Source organism: Carcharodon carcharias, chromosome 21, assembly GCF_017639515.1.
Source record: "Carcharodon carcharias isolate sCarCar2 chromosome 21, sCarCar2.pri, whole genome shotgun sequence".
NCBI lineage: Eukaryota > Metazoa > Chordata > Chondrichthyes > Lamniformes > Lamnidae > Carcharodon > Carcharodon carcharias.
The window spans coordinates 33,425,371-33,444,635 of NC_054487.1; the positions used below are offsets into that span (position 1 = coordinate 33,425,371).

The 19,265-nt window shown below is 42.8% G+C and overlaps 1 protein-coding gene across 4 annotated transcripts in view; it reads right to left on the minus strand.

Annotated features, from left to right (window-relative positions):
- Positions 1-19,265, minus strand: part of LOC121293108 (FYVE, RhoGEF and PH domain-containing protein 4-like) — a 335,511-nt gene that overhangs the window by 99,431 nt on the left and 216,815 nt on the right. For all 4 annotated transcript variants that reach the window (XM_041215765.1, XM_041215764.1, XM_041215767.1 and 1 more), the window contains one exon: positions 11,713-11,889. In XM_041215765.1, the coding sequence (XP_041071699.1) occupies positions 11,713-11,889 (177 nt within the window). The remainder of the gene's footprint in view (positions 1-11,712; positions 11,890-19,265) is intronic.

Sequence of the window (19,265 nt, forward strand, 5' to 3'; positions counted from 1 at the left end):
ACCCTTAAGTGCATCGATGGGCAGAGGGATCTGGGTGTACAGGTCCACAGGTCACTGAAAGTGGCAACGCAGGTAGATATGGTGGTCAGGAAGGTATATGGCATGCTTGCCTTCATTGGCAGGGGTATTGAGTGTAGAAGCTGGGAAGTCATGCTGCAGCTGTATGGAACCTTGGTTAGGCCACACTTGGAATATTGCGAGCAATTCTGGTCGCCACATTACCAGAAGGATATGGAGGTGTTGGAGAGGGTGCAGAAGAGGTTTACCAGGATGCTGCCTGGTCTGGAGGTTATTAGCTATGAGGAGAGGTTGGAGAAACTCAGATTGTTCTCACTAGAGCGACGGAGATTGAGGGGCGACTTGATAGAGGTTTACAAAATTATGAGTGGCATGGACAGAGTAGATAGTCAGAAGCTTGTTCCCAGGGTGGAAGAGTCAATTACTAGGCGACATAGATTTAAGGTGAGAGGAGAAAACTTTAGATGAGATGTGTGGGGCAAGTTTTTTACACAGAGGGTAGTGAGTGTCTGGAATTCGCTGCCAGAGGAGGTGTGGAAGCAGGTACGATAGTGGTGTTTAAGAGGCAGCTTGACAAATACATGAATAGGATGGGAATAGAGGGATACGGACCCGGGAAGCGCAAAATGTTTTAGTTTGACAGGCAATATGATCGGCGCAGGCTTGGAGGGCCGAAGGGCCTGTGCCTGTGCTGTACTTTTCTTTGTTCTTTGAAGACCTTAGGGTGAAATCTATCTGGACCTGGGGATTTGTCAGCCCACAACCCCAACAACTTGCTCAATACCACTTCCCTGGTGATTGTAATTTTCCTGAGTTCCTTCCTCCCTTTGATTTTCTGATTTAGAGTTATTTCTAGGATGTTATTTGTGTCCTCTATAGTTAAGACTGAAGGAAAATACCTGTTTAATTCTTCCGCCATCTCCCTACTTCCTATTATCAATTCCCTAGACACATTCTCTATAGGACCAACACTCAGTTTGTTAACTCTTTTCTTATTTAAATATCTATAGAAATTCTTACTATTTGTCTCCATATTACTAGCTTTCTCTTATACTCTAATTTTTCCCTTTTTGTCATTCTTTGCTGTTCTTTATATTCTTTTCAATCTTCTGCCCTGCCACCCGTCTTTGCATAATTATATGCTTTTCCTTTAAGCTTGATACTGTCTTTAACTTTCTTAGTTAACTACGGACGGTGGGCCCTCCGCTTGGAATTTTTCTTTCTCATTGGAATGTATATATTTTGTGGGCAGAATTTTTCCCTCTTCGGACGGGTGCATGCCTGACCCAAATAAGAGTAAAATAGTGCACAATGATGTTGGGCGAGCATCCCAACGTCATTGCTCACTCACGATATTTCGCTCGGCGGGTGCCGAGAATTAAGAGACTATTAAGGCCCTTAATCAGTTCAGCAAATTGAAGTTTTTGCTGCCCGTCCAACCGTTCGGTTGGCGGGCAGGCGAATAGGCCAAACGGCCTTTACATTTTTGCGAAACCTCAATCACAGGTGGGATGAGTTTTTGACCAGTGATTTAAAAAAAAAAATAAAATCTTTTCAAACTCATTTTAACATACCCCTGCTCGCGTGACAGAGTCACATGAGGGGACATGTTTTCCTTATTTTTTTAATACTTTATTTTTAATGTTAAAAATCTTCAGCTCCCTGAGGCAGCTCTGTGCCTTCAGGGAGCTTTCGCTGCATGCACCCCCCCCCCCGCATGCACACGCTTCAGCGCTCTCACTTCTCCCGCCCCCACCCTGGCAGCGCTGAGACTCTCAGTGCATATTTCACATTGGCTGGCTGTTAATTGGCCAACCAGGGTGAAATTGCGGTCAGTTTCACAGCCGCTCCCGGTCCCGCCTGACCAATGAGGTAAAAATCCTGCCCTGTATATTCTGAAATATCCCTTTAAATGTCTGCTCCTATACTTCTATTGACATATCCTTAACCTCATTTGCCAGCTCACTTTAGCTAGCTCTGCTTTCATGCCCCCATAATTGCCCTTATTTATGTTTAAAATACTTGTCTTGGATGCAATCGTTTCTCCCTCAAAATTAATGAAAATTCAATCATATTATGATCAATGCTACCTAGGGATGCCTTCACTAGGAGGTTATCAATTGATCCTATCTCGTTGCTCAATACCAGGTCTAGTGTAGCCTTGCTCTCTGGTTGACTCCAGAACATGCTGTTCTAAGAAGCTATCCTGAAAACATTCTATGAACTCCTCATCTACACTATCTTTGCCCATCTGATTTTTCCAGTCAACATGTAGATTAAAATTGCCCATGATTATTGCTGTACATTCCTGGCAAGCTGCCGTTATCTCTCCTTTTATATTCTGTCCTGCTGTGTAGTTACAATTAGGAGGTCTGTGCACAATTCCCACAAGTGACTTCTTGCCTTTATCATTCCTCCTCTTAATCCAAACTGCTTCTACATCCTGGTTTCCTGAACTTAGGTCATAGCTCTCCAATGTGCTAATACCATCATTAATTAACAGAGCCACCCTCCACCTTTTCCTAACTTCTTGTCCTTCCTAAGTGTCACATACCCTTCAATATTCAGGTCCCAAACTATGTCATCCTGCAGCCATGTCTCTGTAATGACTATTAGATTGTACTTATTTCTATTTGCGCTATCAGTTCATCTGTTTTGTTTTGAGTGCTACATACCATTAGATACAGAGCCTTTAGTTTTGTCCTTTTATTATTTTTGTAGCATCTAGCCTTATCTGCTGATTTACTCTTAGATTTGTACTCTCTGTCCCTTCCTGTTACAGTCTTTATCATTTCCCACATTAATACCTGTCTCTCTTGCCTTGTCCCTACTCTTTGGTTTATCACATCTTCCCAAATTTGATCCCTTGTCCCTACTATTCAGTTTAAAACTCTCTCTACTTCCCAAGTTAGGCGGCTTGCCAGCCCCAGCATGGTTCAGGTGTAGACAGTCCCAATGGTACAGATCACTCTTTCCCCAATACTGGTGCCAATGCCCCACAAACTGGAACCCACTTTTGCCACACCAGGCTTTGAGCCATGCATTCATTTCTCTAATCTTATTTGTCCTACATGGCTCAGGTAATAATCCAGAAATTATTACCATTGAGGTCTGCTTCTTAAATTGGTGCCTAGCTCGATATACTGACTATGCACAGCCTCCTTCCTCATCCTACCTACTGGTCACTGGTACCTGCATGGACGACCATTGGATCCTCCCCCTCCCACTGCAAGTTCCTCTCCAGCCCTGAGCAGATGTGCTGAACCCTGGCACTAGGCAGGCATTAAAGCTATCTGGACTCTCGCTCTTTGCTGCAGACAACAGTCAATCCCCCTCACTATACTATCCCCTACTATCACTACATTCCTTTTTGCTCCCTTCACTTGGATGGCTTCTTGTACCATGGTGCCATGGTCAGTTTGCACATCCACCCTGCAGCCCCCACTCTCATCCAAACAAGATGAGAGAACCTCAAACCTGTTGGACAATTGCAGAGGCTCACACTCCTGCCCTCTGGGTCCCCTTACCTGACTCACTTGCAGTCACACCATCCTGTTCCTGGCCACTGACCCTATTCTAAGTGGTGTGACTGCCTGCTGGTATAAAGCATCCAGGTAACTTTCCCCCTCCCTGATGTGTTGCAGAGACTGCAACTCAGCCTCCAGCTCAATGACTCTCAGTCGAAGTTCCTGAAGCCACAAACACTCAGATGTGTTTGCTCTGGATCACAACGTTATCCAGGAGCTCCCACATGCTGCAGCCTTGACACATCATGTCTCCTGCCATCCTTTTAAATGATTACTTAATTATATTAATCACTTATTTATTGTTGCTTTTGTATATATTTGATTAACTTTACCACCAAATTGTGTACTATTTTAAACCTTAGGGATAAAGTAGAACTTACCAACTTACCAGATACTCACCAAACAGCTAGCTCCTTTCCCTGAAGTAGAGCAAGAACCAATTTCTATGGGGTGAGAAAGGTAGAAAGAGGAAACGAACAACTCCTCCCCCCAACTCCCTTCTCACCAAACCCTGAGTCTTCACTCAGGTAGTCAGCCGTGCTGAAGAACCCTGAATTTATAGTATACTGAAATGGGGCTACAGTAACCAGATTCAACCAGCTAGCTAATTAACTACTCAGCTTCTACAGATGAAATTGACTTACCCTGTCTAAACTGCAAGACAGAAAGAATTTAGCCTGCCTACACAGCACTTTCCAGTTACTGCTAATTACAGACTAGATTGGATTTGAAGAGCAAAATTTAAGAACAAAATTAACATTTAAAACTCCCCTCTCACCAAACTCTAAGGGCAGAATTTTACAGCCCCATTTTGGCGGGGATGGGGCTGTAAAATGCGGTGGGCTGTTTTAAACCCTATTGACTACAGCGGGAACGTAAAATCCCACTGTCGTAAAATTCTGCCCTAAGGCTTCACTCAGTTTGTCAGCTGCACAGAGGGTAATGGTCAATGGATATTTTTCAGGCTGGAGGAAAGTTTGTAGTGGAGTTTCCCAAGGGTCAGCATTAGGACTCTTGCTTCTCTTGATATATATTAATGTTCTAGATCTTGGTGGGCAGGGGATAATTTCAAAGTTTGTGGATGATACAAAACATGGAAGCATTGTAAACTGTGAGGAGGACAGTACAGAGCTTCAAAAGGACAAAGGCAAGTTGGTAGAGTGGGCAGATAGGTGGCAGATGAAATTTAATGTGGAGAGTTTCAGGTGATTCATTTTGGTAGGAAGACCATGAAGAGACAATTTAAAATAAGGGGTACAATTCTTAAAGGTGTGCTGGAGTAGAGACACCTGAGTGTATATGTGCATTGATCATTGAAGGTGGCAGGACAGGTGGAGAGAGCAGTTAATAAAGCATATAGTATCCTGGGCTTTATTAATAGGGACATAGAGTACAAGAGCAAGGAGGTTATGCCGAATTTACATAAGACACTCGTTAGACCTCAGCCGGAATATTGTGTACAGCTCTGGGCACCACTCGATAGGAAGGACGCGATCACACTGGAGACAGTGGAGAAGAGGCTTACAAAAATGGTTCCAAGGATGAGAAACTTGAGTTATGAAGATAGATTGGCGAAGTTGGGTCTGTTCTCCTTGGAAAGGAGAAGGCTAAGAGGAGATTTGATAGAGTTGTTCAAAATCATTAGTAGATAGGGAGAAACTGTTCCCGCTTGTCAAGGGATCGGGAAAGAGAGGGCAAAGATTTAAAGTGATTTGCAAAAGAAGCAAATGTGATGTGAGAAAAAACTTTTTCACACAGCGAGTGCTTTGAGTCTGGAATACACTGCCTGGAAGTGTGGTGGAGATAGGTTCAATTGAGGCATTCAAGAGGACAATAGATGATTATTTGAAAAGAAACAACGTGTAAGGGTATGGAGAAAAAGTAGGAGAATGGCACTAAGTCATAATGCTCACTTGAGAGCTGGTGCAGACACAATAGGCCGAATTGCCTCCTTTTGCACTGTAACAATTTTGTGATGCAGCAACGAATAACAGGCTGGTTGAAGTTACATATGTCACCAGCTCCAACCTGGGTGGATCCCAATGTAAAGAGATTCAGGGGCACAGTCACCTTCACCTTCACAGACACCGGCAACCCTCTCCTTGCCCTGTTCTGAGTCTACATGCCTGGGTACAAGAGCTCTGCAATCATCTGATGATGCACACATAGGTTGGCATGAGAAAAGTACTCCTGGAAGACTTGGTGGATGTGGCCTCTTGCTGACAGCCCAAGTCCTTCTCCTCTGCCTCCCTCTGTGAGCAGTGTGTCCTCTATTTGGCTGCCTCTGTTCAATCCCCCTCTAATGCCACACTGTGCATTGCAACAATTCCACCCATGACTGTGAGCAAGTGGTCTCACCAGGATGCTTGCAGCCACAACCAAGGCCTTCTCCATGTGTACCACCACTCCCTGCAGAATTCACTGACTTTAACTAACTCCTCATCAAGCACTTCCACAAACTCAAATAGGGAACCAGCACAATTAATTACAACTAACCTGAATATTGTTCATAGTCCCTTTAAATCGCACTGGTGGGGATTCTTCCTGCTGCTGAACACATGTTCAGCTTAGTGTGTTTCACAGAAGGGCTAGCTGGAGCAGTGAGGTCAAAAATGGCAGCCGTTGTATCAAATCAGGGACTTGTTCAAAAGATAAAATGCAGCCTCAGACAGTTTAGTTTTGAGGCCCATCCTTTTTCAGTTCCTTCCATGACCACAACAGTAATGAAGAAACCAGCTGAAATTTAAAATAAAAACTTTTTGTCACAGCTAAACTTATTGACTGCAATGGTACTTCATAGCACCCATTTTACATGCTGATTGAAATCATGATCTGCCTATATACTTCTGGATCACACTCCTAATGTTCGCTATCATACTCTCAGTAATATTGTTCAGGGCAGAGTGCTCCATAAGTATGTATGCACAGCATGGATGCCATTTTGGTGCAAAAACGGCTCCCATTGCGCTAAAACTATGGGTGCTATGGAGTTCCATTTTGCAGACGGTAAATTTAGCTGTGACAATTATTTTTTATTCTAAATTTCAGCTGATTTCTTCATTACTGTTGTGATCATGAAAGGAACTGAAAAAGAATGAGCCTCACAACTAAACTGTCTGAGGTTGCATTTTATCTTTTGTACAAATCCCAGAAACACTGGGTGGTTTACGTGAAAGTATAGACTGTCAATGAAGTGAAAAGAAATTTATTAACTTTTCTGGGCAAGTATTACAATTCAATTATTTTCCCGAGGGACAGGATATAGCTTTTAGTTATTTTGATCCAAGGGGATAATTGCTTTGAAAGGAAAATATTGAGCTGGAAAATCACAACTCTTGATCAATTCTGGTCTGATTAACATTAAGACATTCAAATATTTAAAAACAAATATAGATGCAGGGCTGGATTTTTGCAGAAGAGGTAAGAACTTTGAGTTGGGAAACTTTCTGACTTGGCAGACCCATCTCCTTTAAAATGGCCCCCGCCCACCATATTTTCATTTCGGGGAGATGTGAGCAGGACGGAGTTGAGCCTGCCAGGCGGCAATGGAGGCGAGTGGATGGCGAGGTCGGTAGGTTGGAATGCCCACCTCAGTTTACTGGGACATCAGCTTAGTTGCAATGATGAATGTTAGGCCTTCAAGCATTCACCCCACCCACCCATCCCACACGCCCTCCATGCCTCTCATATACCCTTTCTATTTCCCATCATACCACCTCATATCTTCCATGCCCTCTCATATTCTCCATGGCTCATCCATGCATCCAGATTGCTTGTCAATCATTGTAGTCCAGGAGCAGGTGTGTATCTTTCTTTTCTCTAAGTGAAAGCTTCCAAAGTTTTTTTTTCAATTTAAAAGGGTTCCAGACATTTAAATCACTTCAGACCATGGTCCTAGAGATCCCAAGCATTGTTTTCTTCAGTTTTGAATGTGCTTTTTCCTATAGGAAACATGGTCTAATGCATCTTAATGTTAAGCAAAACTGATTATTGTAATGGTCAACTTATCTTTGCAGGACAGAGCCCCATAATCAATCACTGCAGTAAAAATACATCTAACAATAGACCACCTAAGTATTAAAATTGAAAGAACAATTGTTTTTGTGTGTTTCAAAGTCTGTCAACAAAAGAATTCCAGGAGCAGATGGCTGTTTTTCTTTTGGTATCCCACTTAGAACTGGGGATCCCCCATAATTAATGACTCCTCTGAGTTGCCAAAAAACACTTTTACTTATAAAAGGTGCCTGACAGCAGTAAAGTTCCTCAACTGGAATTTTCAGTTATAGGAAATCAGTAAACTGGGTAACAATGTTTTTTTTTCTATTCATTCATGGAATGTAGGCATCACTGGCAAGGCCAGCATTTGTTGCCCATCACTAATTTCCCTTGATACTAATTAAGAGTCAACTACTTTACTATGGGTCTGGATTCATATGTAGGCCAGACCAGGTAAGGGCAGCAGATTTCCTTCCCTAAAGGACATTAGTGAACCAGACGGGTTTTTAGCACAATTTTATGGTTACTGTCACGGAGTAGTTTTCAATTCTAGATTTCATTATTTGAATTTAAATTCCATCAGCTGCTTGGTGGGATTTGAACTTGTCCTCAAAGCATTAGCCTGAACGTCTGGATTACTAGTGCAGTGACATTACCACTAAGTGACCATCTCCCCCAATTAAGACATTTAAAGCAGAATGTAAACTCAATTGTTTAAAATACACTCATTCTTTTTTTGTATCTGCATAGTTTAAAATAATAATACAGCAAACGTAATACACTGGAAAACACATTTGTTAATTTGCATCTTTTTAATAAAAGCAAAGAAAAGCCTCAAAAAAGTTGCTAAGGAGAGGATATGTTGCATGGAGAGTCTCATAGATTTGTGTTAAAACATTGGATTTGGAATTTCATTGTTAATCAGTGAGGTTGAAATCTAATTCTAAACTGGGGAAGAAGATAGAAAGAGGGCAGAGTATCCTTAAGAGGCAGTCAAAGATTTACATAGTGAGACCAACCTGAGGCTGATGAAATTCACCATGGCTAGGTGACAAGTATTACACATACTCCATGAATGATTGAAACATATAAGATTCTGAGGAATCTTGAAAGGATGGATGTGGTGAGGATGTTTCCTCTTGTGGAAGAATCTAGAACTAGGTTTAAAGATAAAATAGAGGTGAGGTGAAATTTTTTCACTCAGAGGGTTGTGAGTCTTTGGAGCTCTTTTCCTGAAAAGTGGTGGAAGAGAGTCTTTGAATATTTTTAAGACGGAGGTGGATAGATTCTTGGTAAGCAAGGGGGTGATAGGTTGTTGACAGTTGGTGGGATGCAGATTTCAGGTTACTGTCGGATCAGCCATGATCTTATTAAATGGCAGAGCAGGCTCAAGGGGCTGAATGGCCTACTCCTGCTCCTTGTTCATATAAATGGTGTGAGTTAGTTAAGGGTGAAGGGTGAAAAACATTTGGGGGCTATTGGTTTTCAATGCTGAAATGATTCCAAAGTTTCTACCTGAAGTACTTTACCCAAGAATCATTCTCTATACGAAGAACTTCTTGACATCAAGGTTATGGGCAGAATATTGAGCTCGGCTGGTGGGCGTGCTCCCGACCTGGCTGAGTGTAAAATGACATGCGACGATGTTGGGCCATCATCCCGACATCATTGTGTAATCCCACGATAGTTAGATCGGCGGGTGCGCACCAGAGCCTGCAGTGTGCCCGCTGACAATTAAAAAGCCTTTTAAGGCCATTAAGTTAACAACTGTCATGAATTTTTCCCTGCCCGTTCAACCTAACGGTTGATGGGCAGGAGAAAAGGCCAAGTGGCCTTTGCATTTTTTAGGAAACCTTATCCACAGGCGGGATGAGGTTTCCTAAAGCAAATAAAAATAAAACAAAAGTTTAACACTTGAATTAAAAACATGTCTCTGCTCATGCGACAGAGTCACATGAGGGGCCATGTTTTGTTACCTTTTTATTTTGTGCATTAATTTTTTAAACAGTGCTTTATCTCCCTGAGGCAGTTCCATGTCTCAGGGAGACTGAAACGCTCTTTCACGCGCATGTGCGAAGTTCACGCTAGGCCCACTCACTCTCTTCCCCCAGCCCGCACAGGTGGCACTGAACGCTGCCGCTCGCGTTCCATGCTGGACGGGCCTCCCGGCTTCCCGACGCACCCACCCTGCCCTCACCGAGCACCCCCGCCAAGGACAAAATTCTGCCTTATATGTCTTTTGCTGGCTTTAACCTACATCATTTGATATAGGATTGATATTTAACCAATCTTGCATTTCACAATGACCAGACATCTCAAAATACTTTAAGGCCAAAAATGTATTTGCAAGTGGAGTCACTGTTGTATTGTAGGAAATTTGTATATTCATTTAGAAATAACCAACAGTTCCTCAATCATGGTATCCACTTGCATTTTGAATAATTCATGAATTTTCATCTTTACTTCCCTAACTGAAAGTACAAACTGCTGACCACTGTTTGTGAACAACCTCCTAACATCAGTCCTATGTGTTTCTTCTATTATTTTGAACTTGTGCTGCCACAATTTATTTAGAAGTATGGCTTCAGATCAATATTTTCTGCACAGAGTACTATCTCTATAAGATCACTTCTCAGCTGCCTGCATTCAAGGGTAAAAAGGCCAAATTTTCCAGGATTTCCAAATCAGGAGCAGCAATGGGGAGGCGACAGGGCCTGGGAAACCCGGAAGTCACAGTATCTCGATAGGCATGTGATATCAGTGACAGGTTCCCCACCTCGAAGTCAGCCTGATTGACAGGTTTAGCTTTTAGTCGGGCAGGGAATGCTGGAGAAGAGGCAACAGGACCAAGCAGAACCTAGCCTTCACCGGGGTGGGGTGGTGTTGGAGATGAGAGATCCAAGGGACCAGGGGCAGAGGGTGGAGCAGCTGTGGGGAGGGATGGTTTTTGTTTCCCGTTAGCCACACTGCAGCATACAAGCTGGTCCCTTTTAAGTTATTGTTGGTGCGCTGCTGCTCAAGAAAATTCAAAAGGACTGCGCAATTAAATAACTCACCTGTCTGCTCCAAATATATGTTAGAGGAAATGTTGGCAGAAGCCCGTTGAAGTTTGGAGGTGTGAGGAATCAGTGGCTGAGGTGGGCGAGGGGGCATTGGAGACCTCTAGTGCTGGAGAGGGAGGGGGAGGCAGCAGTTGGACTCCTCAGGGGAGGAGAACTGGATGCCTTTGCAGGGGCAGGCGTGGTTGGAGGCCTTGGTGGGAAGACTGGAAGCTTCAGGGGTGAGGTGTCCAATTGTACGGGGCTGGAAAGCCTTTTACCTCCTGGATTCAGCAGTTCTCACTTTCCTTTAGCCAGCTGGTTGCCTGTCTCATTCTGATATTTAAATTGCCAACCCATCATCTGGGATCAAAAATCGAAATAGATGGACTGGCAGGGGAGGAGAGGGTAAGAGGGGGTCAGGATTCATATTTATAGCACTTTAACCTTCCATCTAACCTCAAACTTGTCCATTTTTGCAGTTAAAATTCCCTCTTATGTCTTTGTTAATGTTGTGCTGTGGCTGATCCTGCACTGTGCTACTTGTGTAATGACTCTTTAGAAATTCAGATATGATTTATGTTATCTGAAGTATTCTGGGTACAGCAAGTGGAACTACTGTTGTCCTTTTTTATTTTTTTCCTATTAGCTGAAGTATATATGCTTAGATCAGCTGTTTCCAGTAGTAAGCTGAGGAGTGAATTATAGTGCTGTTATTCCTCTAGAGCAGTAGCTAGGACAGATCTAGGTCTTGATCGCCCATTTGAGGCACAGCTGAATTTGAGAATGATTGTATTTTATTTGCTCTATTCTGCTAGAGGATTCAGGAGGAAGTAGCACATTTATAGTGTGGCCACCATTGCTCTCAGAAAGCTGGATATTGCTCTACTTATTCACTATTTTAAAGCTATCTGCTCCATTTACCATGTTCATCTCCTTCTCTCCTCTCCTAACAGCATATCATGTCATAAAACCCTTATGAAGGAACCATCCTTATTATTTTTCTCAACTGTCATGTGACACAGGTAAATTTCAAAGAAATTCTAAGCAATGAGCTTCACACATCATACTGTGAAATTTTCCACTTTCACCATCTCCTTTCTCATTTGATGAAAGTTACGGGAATCACTTACCTTGAGGCTTTGGGCTTGTTGTGTGTGATATGAATGTACTTGGGGAACTTTTCCCATTTATGTCCTGAGCATTGTTTCCTGCTATGCTCCTGAAGGTTTGCTGAACTGGATTGGAAATATCTGGCAGGCTGGGCCTATGCTCTGATGCTGAAGTCTTTGAATGGTTGAAATTGTTGGCTGAGGACAAAGACATAGAAAGGTTCAATACTGGAGTCAGCATTTTAAGTATGCCAATTCATTTTAGATTTCCACCTAGCTGGATGAGTATAAAACTTGATATAACGACTATAAACTTCTTTGTTGCAAAATCACAGAATTGTTACAGTGGAGGCCATTCAGCCTATTATGTGTGTCTGCACTGACTCTGAATGAGCAATTTATCGAGTGCCTTTCCCCGCCTTCTTCCCATAACCCTGCACATTCTTCCTTTTCGTAAATCCTTTTCAATGCTTTGATCGAACCTGCCTCCAAAGCACTCTCAGACAGAACATTCCAGACTTTAATCAGTCGCTGTGAGAAAAGTTTTTTCTCATATCACTTTTGCTTCTTTTGCTAATTATTTTAAATCTGTGCTCTCTCGTTCTCCATCCTCAATATCTTCAAAGTAGAAAATCATTCAATCCATTGGTCTGTCCCTTGTGGTACAGAAAATGATTAGGAAGGCAAATGAAACGTTGGTGTTTATTGCAAGGGGAATCGAGTATAAAGTAGGGAAGTGTTACTACAGCTGTACAGGATCTTAGTGAGACCACGCCTGGGGTACTGGGTACAGTTTTGGTCTCCTTACTTGAGAAAGGTTAGAATGCATTAGGAGCACTTCAGAGAAGGTGCACTTGACTGAATCCTAGGATAAAGGGGTTATCTTATGAGGAAATGTTGAGCAGTTGGGCCTGTATCCTTTGGAGTTTAGAACAATGAGAGGTGATCTTATTGAAACACAAGCTCCTGAAAGAATTTGACAGGGTGGATACTGAGAGGACATTTCCTCTTGTTGGGGAGTTGAAAACAAAGGGATACTGTTTAAAAATTAAAGCTCTCCCATTTAAGAATTTTTTTTCTCTCTCTGAGAGTTGTTCTTCTATGGAATTTTCTTCCCCAGAGAGCAGTGGGGGCTGGGTCAATAAATATATTCAAGGCTGAGTTAAATAGATTTTTGATTGACAAGGGAGTGAAAGGCTATGGGGGGCTGGCAGGAAAGTGGAGTTAAGGCCACAATCAGATCAACCATGGTGTTATTGAATGCTGGAGCATACTCGAGGGGCTGAATGGCCTAATCCTGCTCTTAATTCTTGTGATCTTGTGGCGCCCAGTCTTTGTATGGCAACTGTTTCAGATTTCACCAAATCTGAAAAGTGTGCTGGCATGAATTCCAGTTCTGAGAGCTCAGATGCACTGTCCCAGCAGATGCCCAAACTATCTGAGTTAATTACAGAGTGGTGATGCCATTCAAGAGGATGAACATGGACTCCTCTGCACACTAATCGATAGCACTGAACCCCTTTGGCACAGCTTCCAACAACTCATACAGCTGTTTGTCTGAGGTTTGCTTCTCATGGCTGGGATCTCAATGTGCTTATCTCTGTTATCAACAGTAGAGCTGGAAGAGGGCCCTGCCTGGACTGACACTGCCACCATTAGCTATTGCTGCCCACTGGTGCTGAATGTTTCACTGTGTCCTTTATTTCACTATTAAGCCTAAAAGGAAAGCCAATGTTTGAGCTGTGCCTGGGAAGGGGTGGAGTACTTAACTGTGCAGTCCCAGGATTGTCCTCCTCTGAGGTCTGTTATTCTGCAGGAGTCTCTAAGTGTTGAAAAAGCCCTAGTTTGCATTATTTTTAATGGACTCATCGGCAGCAATATGATATCAATGATTCAGATTTGTTTTTATGTTAAACCATCATTGCTGTTATGGAATAAAGTCAGTCCCTTTTCAAGAACTTTTACATTGTAATTTATTATTTGAATTAGAAGTGATGCCAAAGCACAATTAAAAAAAAAGTGTAAGCCATGAGGCTTTATTTTGAGATTCCTTTATACCTTTGTCTGTGGTGTTGCTGTGGCCTTTGTTGTCAATTTCATCTTGGGCTGTCCCTCTACTTCTCTTGCATCTTCCCCTCCTTTGAGCATCTCTACTTGCTCCACCCTTCTTATCTCTCCTTTAAAATACTGTTCTGCACCACCTGCCCATGTCCCATTCCTTGTTTTTTACCAAGAGATCTCCCCAACCTCTGCACCAATCAACATCTCATCCTCAGTGACTTCAACCTCCATCTCATCTTACCTAGTCCTCTTGCCTCTGAGTTCTTGTGTCCTCTCTTAAGTGCTCTTTTCATATCAACCCACTAACCTATATATGTGGCACCTCTTCTCATGCGGTCTCTCTATTACCATTGTGCCAATCACAGGCAAGGTGACAACTAATCACTTCCTTGTGTCCTACACCATTCATATTCCATTCCTCTTCCAACCCCACTGTCCTCTACTTCTGTCCCTGGAAATAACTCTTCCACATGTTAGTTACAACTTATAACCAGGTACTGTTATACAGAATAAGGTAGATGCCGTTAGGAAAATTCATTTCTCAAGTTAAAATAAATCATCACAAAATAAGAATGATAAGACCTCAATTTTATTTTGGAAACAGTTTAATGTTCCAGTGACAATTATGCACTGTAGTGATATTTTTACCTGCTGATCTGACTTGTTTCTATGCATATTCTCTCTTGTAATAAATAGTTAGTCATTTTAGCTTGAGCTACACAGTCAGAGTGATTTTTTTTCTATTTGGAAGCTTAAACAAGTTGACTTTTGTGGTCAACACAGTAAAGAGAATTGTGAGAACATTTTCAGGTAGAAATGTCTAATTTTGTGGCATTACTACTGCACTGTAAGGTAACTGCATCTTCCCATCATACCCCCTTTCCTGATAATATAATTGATTGCTTACTATCCTGTCAACCTCAGGTCTTACCTTGTCACTTATCATTTCAGCCACATATCTGTAATGTAATTACTGGATGGCTGCAACCTCTTCTAATGGTTAGGCATTGAATTGCAGTCTTTAACATTAGTAACTACAAAGTCATGATTCATTATTCTTTATAGGACCCATCATTGTCTTGCCAAAAGAATTTGAACTATAGGCCAGGATTTCCCGGTCAGCGAGTGAGGGGTGGGGCCCACTTGCTGACATGTAAAATGATGCGGGATGATGTTGGGCAGAACTCCCAACGTCACCGCGCCTCATTTCAATTTTCAGGTTGGCGGGGGCTCAGCCGAATCAGCTGTGCACCTGCTGACCTGTATATGGCCAATTGAGGCCATTGACAAAGTAATTAATGTAATTAGTGGACCTGCCCGACCAACCTTAAGGTTGGCGGTCAGGCCGGAAGCCCTGTTGGCCTAGTGGGCATTGGAAAAAGCATGAAACCTCATCCATGGGTGGGGTGAGGTTTAATGTAGGTTCTTAAAAATTTAGTAAAAGTGTATTTAAAAGTGATGGACATGTCCCAACTCATGTGACAGTATCACAAGACGGGACATGTCAGGGAAATTTTTTTTTCTGTTTTTAAGATTTTTTATTATGGAGCCGATATCTCTGAGGCAGCACCTAGTCTCAGGGAGATGGGTGTGCTCTTTCATGCACATGCACGAAAAAGCGCACTCGCAGCTCAGGGAATACCCCCGCCCACACAAGGAGCGCATAGCACTTCCCTGCGGACGTCATACCAGGGGGGCTTTAATTGGCCCACCCATGTAAAATGGCGGCTGTCCCCATCGGAGGCACGCCCACTCCTGAACTCCCCCCCCCCCCGCCCCACCAATGGCGGGAAAATTCTGCCCATAAACTAGTGTAATAGTTTCTTATTTACCATTTTGACACATCAGAAATGTCAACCCCACCCCCATCAAAGGACACCCAAACAAAAGATTAACATTGCAGCTGAGGGACTTAGGCAACAATAGGAGCTTTTTTCTTCTAATTATTTTTCCTTTAGTAGCTTTAAATAAAACAAAGTTGAACACATCTAAATTATAATATTGGCTCAGAACATGCTGGGAAAACTCAGTTAAATGCAAGTATCATTATTAATGTGTAAAAATGTAGCAATTAGTGGTGAGGAAGAGGTGCACCGAACTATCAACGGCCTATTAAAGCCGTTAAAAAACCAATTAAAGTTGTTTCCAACGCTGCCCGTCCAATCTTAAGGTTGGCAGGCAGGCGAAGAGCTCAAGCGTCCTTTGCGTTTTTTAGGAAACTTCATCCATGAGCGGGATGGGGTTTCCTAAAGCTTTTAATTATTAAATGAAAACATTTTCCTAAATATAAAAATATGTCCCAGTATATGTGACAGTCACACGAGGGGGCATGTTTAAATAATTTTGTACTTTATTTTTAACAAAATTTTTTAATCAACTTAATCTCTCTGAGGCAGCTCCGTGCATGTGCGAAAGACCACAGGCTCCGACTCTCCCCCCCCCCCCCCCCCACCCGCACAGGTAGCGCTGAGCGGCCTTAATTGGTCCACCCACATAAAATGGCGGTGCACAGCCAATCACAGGTGGCGATCGGCTCCGCGCCGGGCCCCGCCTGCCTGACATAGGTAAGTTTATGGCCTATATTCCTGGTATACCACTTAATCTCTCCGACCCAGAAAGGAAACAACTATAACTGTGGTCTCATTCTTGCAGGTAGTAAATTGTTCCCAGAGATTTAAAAAATTTAATTAAGTATTTTGCTTACTCTTCCTTAATCTAATGTTTATTTCCATCTCTTTTTCTCTCTTCCGGTATCTAATTACACTTTAATTAATCCTGTTTCCTTCTCCTTATTTCTTTCTCTATCCCTAAATTTGGTTAAGGAGATAGGACCAACAGCCTATCATTCACCAAGGTCTCACATTTCCCACTGACCTCACTGCAGTATTGTCAGCTTACACTTCCAGCAAATTGTGATGCAAAGTTTTTTTTGGAGCTGAAGGCTGAAGAAAAAGTCTGACAAATGGGGAACACAGCAAGTTACCTTGCTCGCAAGCTTTTGGCACTGTTTTCTGGTGCCCATAAAAACCTGCAATCCTTGCATTGCCTCCTGGTCATGGAAAGCTTCAAGTGCAACGGTGTGCATGTGCCTGCTCCCTCTCCAGGGACACCCAGTGATAGGCAAGACTGCGAAAGACAAACAGGCAGCTAGAGCCATAACCTTCTTGAACACTTTTTTTTTGTTTCTCGCTATTCTGTTGGATTTTCTTTGGAACAATATTTTCGTATGTAAACAACTTCCACCATAATAACATAATCCACTAAAGCAGAAAATAGTTGCAACATACCAGTTCCAGCAAATCCTCAATACTCATTGATAAATGAATTGTGATTTAGAAGTTATGTGAAATTACAATTTCTATTTGAAATCTGTACTGCCAAACAAACCGAAACTCGTCATTGGGTTCTTCTGAGTTTCAAACAAGTACAGATACTATCATTGACATATAATGCACAATCTCCTCTGTTAGTTAGGCCATATTTTGTCTATTGGAATGCCCTTATGGGGCAGGATCTGTTGGATGACAGGATTTCTTGCCTCACCACCGTAAGAGCTGGTGAAGAACACATTCCTGTTGATCACAGCAACCTCATAGCCATTCAATGCTCCAAGGAGCACAGGCCACAGCAGTACCACAGACAAAGGTATAAAGGAATCTCAAAATAAAGCCTCATGGCTTACACTTATTTAAAGAAAAAAGAAATTGTGCTTTGGCATCACTTCTAATTTAAATAATAAATTACAATGTAAAAGTTCTTGAAAAGGGACTGAACTTATTCCATTACAGCAACGATGGTTTAACAAAGAAACAAATTTTAATCATTGATATCATATTGCAGCTGATGGGTCCATTAAAAATAATGCAAACTAGGGCTTTCTCAACACTAAGAGACTCCTGCAGAATAACAGACCTCAGAGGAGGACAATCCTGGGACTGCACAGTTAAGCACTCCACCCCTTTCCAGGCACAGCTCAGACATTCCTTTTAGGCCAATCTGATTGTCCAGCAGCTCTGTAGTCCACCAGTAGCAGCACCAGCAGTGACCAGGACTGAGATTACAAACAGTCCCAGATTCTCAGTTCCGGAGTCCAGGGCCAGGTAAGTGGCATCTGTGGGGCATGGGGACAGGGGGTCATGATGGAGAGGCCAGGTGGGCAGGTTGCACCCACGAGGGCAGACCTTGGGAAAGGGGGGAGCACCGGATGTAGAAAGGGCCCGTGAGGGAAGTGCTCCCCCATGTCCTATCCAAGTCCAAGCAGGGTGACCCTTTGCCCCTGAACCCCTCTGGCCAGCCTTAAAATTGAGACCATAAAATTCTGCCATATATCTTTGCTCATATACACAGCAGCATCCAATACTTGTAAGTTTGTACTTGTCTGGTAGTCCATTCATGAAATTGATTACTAGCTGCTGAATCTGGAAAAATCTGTAGGCTATAAATATGTGCATTTAAAAAAAATCTGAACAAACAACAATTATTTTTATTTATCAAAGTGCATTGTTACATAATGGGAAGAATTTTCCAGTCAGTGAGTGGGGGGCGGGGCCCGTTTGCCAACGCATAAAATGACGTGAGGTAATGTCAGGCAGATGTCCTGACCTCACTGCGCATCATTTAGATTGGCTGTGCACCCGCCGAACAGACAATGTGGCTGCGCGTCCGCCGAACTGTCAAAGGCCAATTAAGGCCATTAACAAAGTAATTAAAGCGGTTAAGAATGCAGCCCATCCAACCTTAAGGTTGGCAGGCAGGTGAAGCGCCCAGGCGGCTCCCACTCGCTCCTGCACAACCCCCCCACAACAGGGTGGGGGGGGAAATTCAGCCCAATGCTGCACACTCGCTGCTGTTTCCTGCTTGCATCAATGATAAAAACTGTCTCTAAAAACAATATTTAACTGCAACAACAGCGAAATACTATGGATGCTGGAAATCTGAACTAATAACAAAAATTGATAGAAATACTTGGTAGTTCAGGCAGCATCCATGGAGTGAGAAACAGAGTTAACGAGGGTGATTTTAACCACCAAAAATGAATGCATTTGAGTTGGGTAGGATGTTAAAATGTAAAAATCTCAAACTCAAATCCAACTTGCTTCAAATCTGACAACAAATTTTAATGAAGAAGGGGTGGGGTATGAGTGATAACCTGCTCTCAGGAGATGGTCCGCTCATTTAAACGTTTCACTATGATTACATGTCCCATATTTTACCTCCATTTAAAATTTTAGGCTGATTTCCTGATGCCTCAGGAAACCTGGCGTCTGACAGGACTTGAGGATAGTTGGATCCAGTCTTTCCAGCACTACTTGTAAGCTGGGAGGCTAGGAGGTGGAGGAGTACTTCACCTGACCACTCAACCACCACCCTATTTCCCCATGCCACACTAACCAATCACCCACCAACCCCCATTCCTGAGCCACAATATTTCCCCAAGCCACAATCTTCATTGGGTTAGCCGTCTGATCTCCTCCCACCCTCAGTCTTTCCGATCCCTCCCTCCTCTATGGGCT